At 36.1% G+C, this 11312-nt stretch overlaps 1 protein-coding gene and 2 pseudogenes across 3 annotated transcripts; all 3 read left to right on the top strand.

Moving 5' to 3' along the window:
- The first annotated feature begins 2997 nt into the window (after positions 1–2997).
- Positions 2998–4197, top strand: LOC103335320 (putative carboxylesterase 12). Its single transcript, XM_089055454.1, has one exon. The coding sequence runs from the start codon at positions 3147–3149 to the stop codon at positions 4095–4097; it is 951 nt and encodes a 316-aa protein (XP_088911580.1). The 5' UTR covers positions 2998–3146; the 3' UTR covers positions 4098–4197.
- Positions 4198–6264: 2067 nt separating this feature from the next.
- Positions 6265–7604, top strand: LOC103335299 (putative carboxylesterase 12 pseudogene; annotated as a pseudogene). Its single transcript, XR_016128268.1, has one exon. The product of XR_016128268.1 is annotated as a putative carboxylesterase 12 pseudogene (transcript).
- A 2108-nt stretch (positions 7605–9712) lies between these two features.
- On the top strand, positions 9713–10964 carry LOC103335302 (putative carboxylesterase 12 pseudogene; annotated as a pseudogene). The gene has a single exon (XR_016127652.1). The product of XR_016127652.1 is annotated as a putative carboxylesterase 12 pseudogene (transcript).
- The last annotated feature ends 348 nt before the right edge of the window (positions 10965–11312 follow it).

Here is an 11312-nt window from a genome sequence, read left to right on the forward strand (position 1 = left end):
AAATACTCATTAAATAAAGCAACATTAAATTATGGAGCCACTAGAGTCATTTCTCTCTACTCAGATTTAGGAGTTCCTAGAGAACTCCTATTTTAGGAGGTGGATAGAGCGTGGTTGGAGTTGCATTTTTATTATACAAATTTATAAATAAACCCAATCCTAGACATGTATTTATAAAAACCCAAGCACTATTTAAACATAGAAACACACCCAAAATCAACCCCAAAGTCAACTTTTTGGGTGTGTTTATAAATGGGTTTTGAGTGTGTGTAATGATGGGTTTTGGGTGTGTTTATATGTTTAAATAGTGCTTGGGTTTTTTTATAATTTCAACTCCCATTTTGGGTGTTTTAGTGAAACTCCCTTTTTATTATTCCTCCCTAAAATTTGTCTAAGGAGGTGGTTTAGGGAGTCCATTGCGGATGCTCTTATATTCTTAGCCAAATTTTAGCTAAGAAATAGAGAGCATCATTGTGGATGCTCTTAGATGCACTGCCCCACAAAATGGGATGTTTTTATTTTATTATTACTTTCTTTTTTAACTTTAATTCCTTATAAATATCTTCTTCTTTTTTTCTTTCTTAGTTTCCCTTCAATCCCTTCCAAATATTTCAACAATATTATCAATAATTCCAACATTTTCTCTATTTCAAATGTCGTATAATAACAAAAAGTTCTAAATACGATGAAGAAAATATACTGAAAAAAGAGTGCTTATATAAAATAAAAATATAACAAACTAGGGCTTATGATTTACCCAAAAAAAATAAATAATTCACCCTTGTGGGTTACCTCTAGTTTTTAGTTCCTAAAATCTATTGTCCAAGCCTAAAAATCTACAAAAACCAACCAAAATCCACAAAACTCATACACCAAATTTTCTTAATACATTTGTACTTAAGATAAATTTAGCCCACCCGATTTGCAATTCCTGGATCCGTCCCCACTACAAATAATTCATTCACGTTATAATACAGCACATGTTAAGTTTCAATGTCAGAATTTAAATTTAAATTAATTAAGTAAATTCATGTCACGTAGTATTATCATCGCATGGACAACTAAGGGAGGCAAAATTCCTTGCATATGTTCACATTTTCAAATTCACGTAAGAAACCATGTAGCATGTAGGGGTGGTTGTGGTTGGTAAAATTTTACTCAAACCGCAAACCGACCGACTATTTGCGGTTTGGTGATTTTGAAACCGCAAACCGAGTTTACGGCAATGGTAAACCGCAAATGCGGTCGATTAATTAGCGGTTTAAAATCGCAAGTTCTCAAGCATTCACAAAAATATAAATTCATAACCTAAATAAATAAATACACAACCTCAACTTCTCAAGCATATATAAATTCACAATCTCCTCAACTTCTCAAGCATTCACAACCTAAGAAAATTAAAGTTATAATTCCAAGTATTCCAATTAAAGTTAAAATTCTCAAGCATTCAAATTGCAAATCCTTTAAAGTTACAAACCAAAAGGAAAATGCAAAGCAAAATGAATTAAAGTTACAACCAAAGAGAAAAATCCAATTCAAAGTTAACTAAAGTTACAAACTAAAAGGAAAATGCAATGCACCAATGTTACAAACTCATGTGTTGGTGGTGAGTGGATTTGAAGAACCATGTTGTGTTGTTTGAGCACCAATGTTATCTACAAATAAAACAATATAGTTTAGTACATTTTAATTTTATTATAAAAAGAAGCATAAATAACATTAGCATAAATAAACTAATTACTTACAAGTTGTCATATGTTTCATTTCCTTGTAGAATTCAACTTCATCATCCGTGGCTATTGCAAGTTTTGAAAATTAATACTGCAACCGCAAATGCGGTTCGGTTCTTAATACCGCAAATGCGCATTGCGATTTCATTGCGACAAATTGTAGGTTGATTTTTGTAGTTTTTCGATTTTTCGGTTTAAAATGCCACCCCTAGTAACATGTAGAACTGCTTACACATTTCAAGTAGGGAATATATTTTTTAAAGGAAAAGGTATTGATCCATCGACTAACTTCTTCAAATTCCACGTGTTGGCATTTGGAGCATTGTCTAATGTTCTTTCAATGATCAGAAACGTTTCGTGCAATTGATGAAGGGTAGCCGCTCGTTTTACACGTATACACTTCTTAATCAAACAATCATAAATTATGTGAGCAACTTATGTGAAAAAAGATTTAAATATAACTAATGGTGCAGCAATCTTTTCAAATAGTACTATTACCGTAGTAAATAATTTCATATAAATATGAGATTAATAATAATAATAATTGCTAGGTATGTATAAAAAAATATTCATTTTTTTTACGTTGATGATGTCATTGCCCTCACATTTTGTGGAGCCCACCATCTACCTGAGTTGGATTGGTGCGCTGGAAATGGTTTTTCGGGCCTAGGGGGCCTTTTGTCTAGGCTAGGCTGCTAGGGTGGAAATGCTCTTCATATATTGTCAATAATGTCTTATTATTTCAATAGCAAATAATCTCCTAAAATCTTGAATATTGTTAATTTGCTACATGAATAATGTCTTTTGGGAATTTTACTACAGTAATAGTGGTATTTACCTGTATTTCCTTAAATTAGTTTCACAGTGATCAGAAGTTTCAAACATTTGATAAGTGATAGGGCTATCAACTAACTAATGAAGAGGACAGAATTATTAGCTAATCAGTTTTGTAAGAATAATTTAGAGGAAAATGACTGCAAATGAAATCAATGTATCCTGAAAAAGAAGACAAAAGTAGCATACATAAGCACTGAAAACGCAACAAAAACAATCAAAACTCGTCAATAAAAAAATGATATCTGGATTAAGATATGAACCATTGAATTTGTTTGCCGACCTAAATAAAACCAAGACTTCAAAATCAAATATATGAAAAGATCTACCTGCCCTTCTCTTTGCCAAAACTAAATGCATGAAATTCCAAAGGAAGGAAGACAAAAATGTCCAACACCAGCCAATTTGTTTTTTTATAGAAATAATTTGAAGGGCCCACGGAAACCCACCAAGGCCTAATAAAAACATAAATTTTGCAGTTACTCTGCAGACTGCTGTCTGCACAAGAAAGAGACAGACAGAGAGAAAGGCCTCCATACTTGTTTGTTATTATTCTCTTTCCTTCCTTCTCCAATCCAAATCATGAGCAACGAAGAAATAGCCCATGATTTCTCTCCCATGATTAAAGTCTACAAAGATGGTCGAGTTGAGAGACTCCTAGGCACATCAACAGTTCCTCCGTCAACACATCCAGAGAATGGCGTCCAATCAAAAGACGTTGTGATCTCACAAGAACCAGCCATATCTGCAAGGCTTTACATCCCAAAATCTGCCGCCACAAGCTCACCCCAAACCAAACTCCCTCTTCTCGTTTACTTTCATGGAGGCGGCTTCTGCATTGAAAGCTCATCTTCTCCCACATATCACAACTACCTCAACACCTTAGTCTCTGAGGCCAATGTTGTTGCCGTCTCTGTTGACTACAGGATTGCCCCGGAAAACCCTTTGCCGACTGCTTACGATGATTCATGGGCTGCTCTCAAATGGGTTGCTTCCCATTTTGATGGAAACGGCTCTGAAGAATGGCTAAACAGATTTGCAGATTTACGCGGTGTGTTTTTCGGCGGTGACAGTGCTGGAGCTAATATAGCACACAACGTGGCTTTGAAATTGGGGTGTGAGGGATTGGTTGGTGTTAAGCTTATTGGGATTGTATTGATACATCCTTACTTTTGGGGCACAGAGCCAGTTGGGGAAGAGTTAACTATCCCTGAAGCTATAAGAGAGTATATAGCTGCATTGTGGCTTTTCACTTGCCCTTTGAGTATCGGATCCGATGACCCGCTTTTCAACCCGGGAAAGGATCCGAAGTTGGGGGAATTGGGTTGCGAGAAAGTGCTGGTTTGTGTTGCTGAGAAAGATGGTTTGAAAGATAGGGGGTGGCATTATAGTGAGGTACTGAAGAAGAGTGGATGGAAAGGGATTGTGGAGGTCATAGAAGCAAAGGGGGAGGAACATGGGTTCCATTTGTTCAATCCCAATTGTGAGAATGCTGTGGCCATGAAGAAAAAGATTGCTTCCTTCTTGAATTAGAATAATTTGCCTGAAAATCTTGGTGTACTTAGTTTGGTATTATGTATTAGGAAATTGTAAATCACCTTTGTTTTTCTAAATGTGATGAGTTTAAGGCCTAGGTCTAGTGATCTTCCTAATTTTAATCGTGGGATGTGTTTTGAATTAAAAATCTAAACAAGTCATTTTACAATTCATTTTTGGCCAGCAATGAGAGGACTTGAACCTGTGGATGTTAAGATCTGGAAGAAATGGTACTCAATAAAACGATCTAGATTTTAAAACAAGTGGAGCTAAAAAAGGAAATAAAATAGACTCTGATCGGCGAAGTTAAAGATCTGTCTCAGTGGATCGCAAAAACTTTCAGATTAGTTTGAGGTTTCTCACTTCTTGGTTACAATATACTTCTAAAGTTGGGATCATCTTCATCAGCATCTTTCAAAACCTGAATGTAAGGTTTTGCAGGGAGTAGAACAAGTCAACAAGAACTCATACCAGCTTTGTGCAACAAATCTTTTACATATTTAGATTGATTTACAAATATATAACCAGCAGAAGTATGAACTTTTATCAAGACTGATGTAGTGGATGATCTGGGAAGTGCTTTTCAAAACTGTCCTGGTCGCTTGGGATCATGTATGGAACACCAAATCTCTGTTCATAATTGAATGCTCTTCGGATCACTTTGAAAAAGATAGGAAGGAGAATCCCCACAAGGACGGCATTTCACATCATACCCTATCCTCTCATCACTACTGTTATGGACGAAGTTTATTAATTTTCGAGCAGTCTTGTTCAACAGCCTTCTTGTGTCCCCCATTCAATATGTCAACAACTACAGTGACTGACCGACTTATTGCGACGGTGATGTTATGAATTTATTCAAATTATAATACATTAAATCTAATGAATTCACTTAAAATATAATATAGCATACGTTAGATTTAAGTTTTAGAATTTAGGGTTGTAATTAATTAACTGGATGCACGGTATGTCACGTGGTGTTGGCATCGTATACGACTAACTAACTTAAATTTTATAATGCACTGCTGGGTTTCATTTTCAAAGCTCACGTGTCTGTCAAGTGATTTACCATATTTCAAATTGCACTGGTTTTTTTTTTTTTTCAAATAAAAATAATAATATTTTTGGGATGTGGATATTCCACAGGTTGGCATTTTGGTCATTTGCTATAATATTCTTTCAACGATCAGAGACGTTTCTTGCAAGTTGAAAGCATCGGCCCTAAGTGTTCAATTCAAATGTCGCAACTGATGGGGAAGGTTTCATGCGCATGAGAGAGGAAAATTTTTAGCGTCATGCATGATGCACATCACTTGCCACAAGGTAGAGAAAAACTTTGCACGTATTTACTTTTCAATTAAATAATCATAAATGATTTTGAGTGCCTTCAACGAAAAAAATCAATCATCCCGTTTGATATGGAGGATTAGCCTGAATTAGTTAAATGACAAGTAAAAAGATACGGAGGATTAGACTGGATTAGTTAAATGATTAAGTTTCATTTGCAAGTAAAAAAGAATATGAATATTATCTTCAAATTTGTAGGATTAAAATGCACTATTCATGAAAGGTTGTCCTTTTTAATCCCACCGAAATTGCACGTAAAATGTAGTTATTTAGTTAACCTAGGCTAGTTCAGTCTAATCATCCGTATCAAACGAGACCTAATAGTACTATTTGACAACTTTGCTATTTAAAAACTACAATATTAAATCAAACTGACTAATGAAGGGGACCAAATTAGAGGAAAAGACTTCGCAAATGAAATCAATATAGCGTGAAAAAGACGACTGGAAAAGTAATGTTGAGAGAAGTAGCACATGCATTAGCACGGAAAACAAATCTCGTGAAAAAAAGAGAGGACTTTGAATTTAGATGCGAGCTTAGACAGTTTGGCCACTGAAATTCTTTAAAGACCTCAAAATCAAATATATTAAAAGACTTACCTGCCTCCCAAACCTAGATGCGTGCATATACCAAGGAAGGCAAAAATGTCAACAAGAGCAACCAATTTGTTTTATTAGAGTTAATTTGAAGGTTCCATAAAAAGAAATAATTATAATGTGGTATTGGATTACCGTCACATTCTTACCTTAAATGTGGGAAATATAAATCATGTAATTCACCCATATTATAGCACTTGTACCGGGTTTACTGCTTCAGCGTATTGGCTACCATAAATAGAAACACCAAGACTCCAGCATAAATAGAACTTTTGGTTCTACTCTGCTGTCTGCATAAGAAAAAGAGAGAGAGAGGCCTCCATAGTTGCTTCTTGTTATTTTCTTCTCTTCCTTCTCCAGTCCAAACCATGAGCAACGAAGACTTAGCCCATGATTTCTCTCCAATGATTAAAGTATACAAAGATGGTCGAGTTGAGAGACTCGCAGGAACAGACAGAGTTCCGCCATCAACAAATCCAGAAAATGGCGTCCAATCGAAGGACGTTGTGATCTCACAAGAACCAGCCATATCTGCAAGAATTTTCATCCCCAAAACCAGCACAGACTCACCCCAAACCAAAGTCCCTCTTCTCATTTACTTTCATGGAGGAGGATTCTCCATTGAAAGTCCATTTTCTCCAGCATATCACAGCTACGTCAACACCTTAGTCTCTGAGGCCAATGTTGTTGCAGTCTCTGTTGACTATAGGCTTGTCCCAGAGCACCCTCTGCCGGCTGCTTACGATGATTCATGGGCTGCTATCAAATGGGTTGCTTCCCATTTTGATGGAAACGGCTCTGAAGATTGGCTAAACAGATTTGCAGATTTGCAGCGTGTCTTTTTCGCTGGGGACAGTGCTGGTGCTAATATAACACACAACATGGCTGTGAAATTGGGGTGTGAGAGATTGGTTGGTGTTAAGCTGGTTGGGATTGTTTTGGTGCATCCTTACTTTTGGGGCACAGAGCCAGTTGGGGCAGAGATAACTACCCCTGCAGCTACAAAAGAGTATATGGCTGGTGTGTGGCGTTTTGCTTGCCCTTCGACTTGTGGATCCGACGACCCGCTTATAAACCCGGCTAAGGATCCGAAATTGGGGAAATTGGGTTGTGAGAAAGTGCTGGTTTGTGTTGCTGAGAAAGATGGCTTGAAAGATAGAGGATGGCATTATAGTGAGATACTGAAAAAGAGTGGGTGGAATGGTGCTGTGGAGGTCGTAGAAGCAAAGGGGGAGGACCATGTGTTCCATTTGTTCAATCCAATTTGTGACAACGCTGTGGCCTTGAAGAAAAAGATTGTTTCTTTCTTGAACTAGAATAATTTTTCTGAAACTTTGGTATACTATGTAAGTTTCGGTTTCTTTTCTTCATCTGTTTCATGATTTCATCCTTTTTTTTTTCTTTTTTTCTTTTTTTGTTTTTTGTTTTTTTGGCTAGAAACAAGTTTGATTCAGTAAGAACTCATCCCTTTATCTGTTTCTTTTCTAAGGGAGATGTTAAAGTGGCACTTTCTCACTCCAACCGAAATGTTCAAAGTGAAATTAAATCCTAAGTGAAATAACATTTCTCTCTCTTGCTATTATTTTTGATTGTTTCACTTTGTGATGTTATTTCATTATCGTATTATTATTTTAATGTGCCTTGATTGTACACCAATAAACAATATATAATAAAATAATATTTTAATTTGACATATCAAGTAAAATGTAAGTTGTCAAATTCAAATTTAATGTTCAACATTTGCATTTGAGGGACCTAATGAATCTATAAATCAATCATCATCCTAAGAGGCTTGGACGCCAATGACCCAGTCTATTCAATCTCATTTTAGGGAGCTTCTATAACAAGGCTATGTTGATGGTATACAATGAGGAGGTTCAATCCAATAATCCAATAATAACTCTATATTCAATCAAACGCCTATTAAGAACCCTTTCATTATAACCCCTCGCAATAACCCATCATTCTATCCTCCATGCTCATTTTCAACATTCTATAAAGGCCCACTTTGTGATATTAGGTTTTATATCTTATTCCTTGGACGTCATTCACAGTTTCATGAATATGTGGGATATTAGGTAGAACCCAAGTATTGTTCCAAGTCATTAGCTCCATTGTGAATAAAAAACGTAATTAACCATCCAACAAAAACCTAAGCATGGGAAGGGAAATGAAAATCCCCATACTAGAAAATTGAAGTACTACTTACTAATTAAAGAGTCTCTAAACTGCCAATGAGGTCTAACCCAATGTGAAAGAGCATTGATTTGCACACTATAGGTTTCATGTTCAAACTCCCATGATATCTAGATTAGATGTCTCATATTCAAACTCTCATAGTATCTTAGATGTGTGTGAGCTCCTGTGGTTTAAATTTAAAAATACAAAATCTCTAAAACATGCACATGTGATGATGTGACGAGCCAATATGATATACTCACATGTGACGAGCCTATCTTCTGATCACTAGTGTTATGGATAAAATTAAATTAATTATTCTTCTTGTGTACCAGTCAATATTTCAACAACTACATACACAGTGACTGACTTATCTGTATTTGTACCATTCAACATTTCTTTTTTATTTTTGGGTCACGTACCACTTATTGCGTTATAGCGATCATATGACGTTACAAATTTACTCAAATTATAACACGTTAATATTTTCTTTTTAAGGAAAAGATTTGATCATCCATGGACCAACTTAAAGTGTCCTTTTTTTTCTTCTTCTTTTTTGGATGCGAATATTCCACGGGGGTTGGCATTTGGTCATTTGTCTAATAGTTTAACAATTAGAAACCTTTCTTGATGAACATTAGCCGCACGTGTTCAATTCAAAATCCGCAACTGAGGATGAGAAAAGTTTCATTCACATGCAGAGCAGAAAAATTATAGCATCATGCATGATGTATGCTACGGAGTACAAGGAGAGTAAATGCTCTCTAATAACCCTGTTATTGTGGCAAGCAACCTCATTATATCAAATATTATCTCGATGTAGTCTTGATTTGACATAAATTATGTATTATTGTTATGTTGATACACTAATAATGTTTACTTAGCTTTCTCAAAACAATGGATGATAACTTTCAAACATTTGATAAGAGATAATGTAAACAAATAACTAGATGACAGGAAAAATATTAATTTAAAAAAAAATAGAGGAAAAAGATTTCGCAGATGAAATCAAAAGAGCATGAAAAAGAAGACGAGAAAAGTAAAGTTTGGAGCCGCCTATAAGACAAGTAGCATGCATTAACACGGAAAACAAAATAAAACGAATAGTTTTTTTTTGTGTGTGTGTGTGTGAATTTAGATGTGAATGTAGACAGTTTGGGCAGTGGCCATTGAAATTCTTTGGCGTCCTAAATAAAACAAAGACAAAATTAAATATATAAAAAGACTTATCTGCCGTTCTCTTTGCCAAAACTAGAAGCATGTAAAAATGTCCAACAACTAATTTGTTTTATTAGAATTAATTTGAAAGTTTTCATAAAAAATGAGTAATTAGAATATAGTCACAATGTGTAATTCATTCGCCTATTATAATATAAAGAAAATCTATCTTAAAAATTGGAAATATCAGCCAACTAGTCTCGCCGAGTGAAAAGTCATCCCTATATCATAATACGTGGACGGGTTTTACAGTGGGAGCCTTTTAAGCACCAGAACAAAAATTTCTCTATTAAAACCCACCAAGGCGCCAGCATAAACACACAACAAATTTTGCTGCTACTCTGCATAAGAAAGAGAGAGAGAGAGAGGCCTCCATAGTTGTTTGTTGTTATTTTCTTCTCTTCCTTCTCCAGTCCGAACCATGAGCAACGTAGACTTAGCCCATGATTTCTCTCCAATGATTAAAGTATACAAAGATGGTCGAGTTGAGAGACTCATGGGCATAGAAAGAGTTCCTCCATCAACACATCCAGAAAATGGCGTCCAATCGAAGGACGTTGTGATCTCACAAGAACCAGCCATATCCGCAAGAATTTACATCCCCAAAACCAGCACAGACTCACCCCAAACCAAACTCCCTCTTCTCATTTACTTTCATGGAGGCGGCTTCTGCGTTGAAAGTCCATTTTCTCCAGCATATCACAGCTACGTCAACACCTTAGTCTCTGAGGCCAATGTTGTTGCAGTCTCTGTTGACTATAGGCTTGTACCAGAGCACCCTCTGCCGGCTGCTTACGATGATTCATGGGCTGCTATCAAATGGGTTGCTTCCCATTTTGATGGAAACGGCTCTGAAGATTGGCTAAATAGATTTGCAGATTTCCAACGTGTGTTTTTCGCTGGGGACAGCTCTGGTGCCAATATAACACACAACATGGCTGTGAAATTGGGGTGTGAGAGATTGGTTGGTGTTAAGCTGGTTGGGATTGTTTTGGTGCATCCTTTCTTTTGGGGCACAGAGCCAGTTGGGGCAGAGTTAACTACACCTGCAGCTACAAAAGAGTATATGGCTGGTGTGTGGCGTTTTGCTTGCCCTTCGACTTGTGGATCCGACGACCCACTTATAAATCCAGCTAAGGATCCAAAATTGGGGGAATTGGGTTGTGAGAAAGTGCTGGTTTGTGTTGCTGAGAAAGATGGGTTGAAAGATAGAGGATGGCATTATAGTGAGATACTGAAAAAGAGTGGGTGGAATGGTGCTGTGGAGGTCATAGAATCAAAGGGGGAGGGCCATGTGTTCCATTTGTTCAATCCAATTTGTGACAACGCTGTGGCCTTGAAGAAAAAGATTGTTTCTTTCTTGAACTAGAATGTTTTTTTTTTCCGAAACTTGGGTGTACTTAGTAATATGACAATACCCTTTAAGCTAGGTTTGTGGTTTTGGTTTCTTTTCTTCATCTGTTTCATGATTTCATCCCTTGTATGTTTTTTGGTTGAAGTAAAAGCTTCTGTTTCAAGGACTTTATACCTATTACTGCATAAATAAGATGTCAACAAGGCAACCCACTCGAGGTCAGAAAAATACCAAATTGTAATTAAATTTGGTAGTGATCTAGTGTATGCCACTTCACATGTCAATACAGAGTGTTTAGCATTGGATGATCAAACAAGTATGAATATGTTTTGTGTTGGTTTTCTTTCTTCTGTAAAATATTAAGTATGAGAGATTGCTGGGTTGTTACTTTGTTATGTATTCATTTTGAAAAATATGGGTGAGTTTTGTTTTGAAGACCAAAAAAGTGAATATGAGTGAGTTTTGTTTTGTTTTTTTGTTTTTAAAAGAAGAGAAGAAAAATTGGACCAATTTGAGCAA

The sequence above is a fragment of the Prunus mume genome, linkage group LG6 (assembly GCF_029339155.1).
Source record: "Prunus mume cultivar Tortuosa linkage group LG6, ASM2933915v1, whole genome shotgun sequence".
NCBI classification, from domain to species: Eukaryota; Viridiplantae; Streptophyta; class Magnoliopsida; order Rosales; family Rosaceae; genus Prunus; species Prunus mume.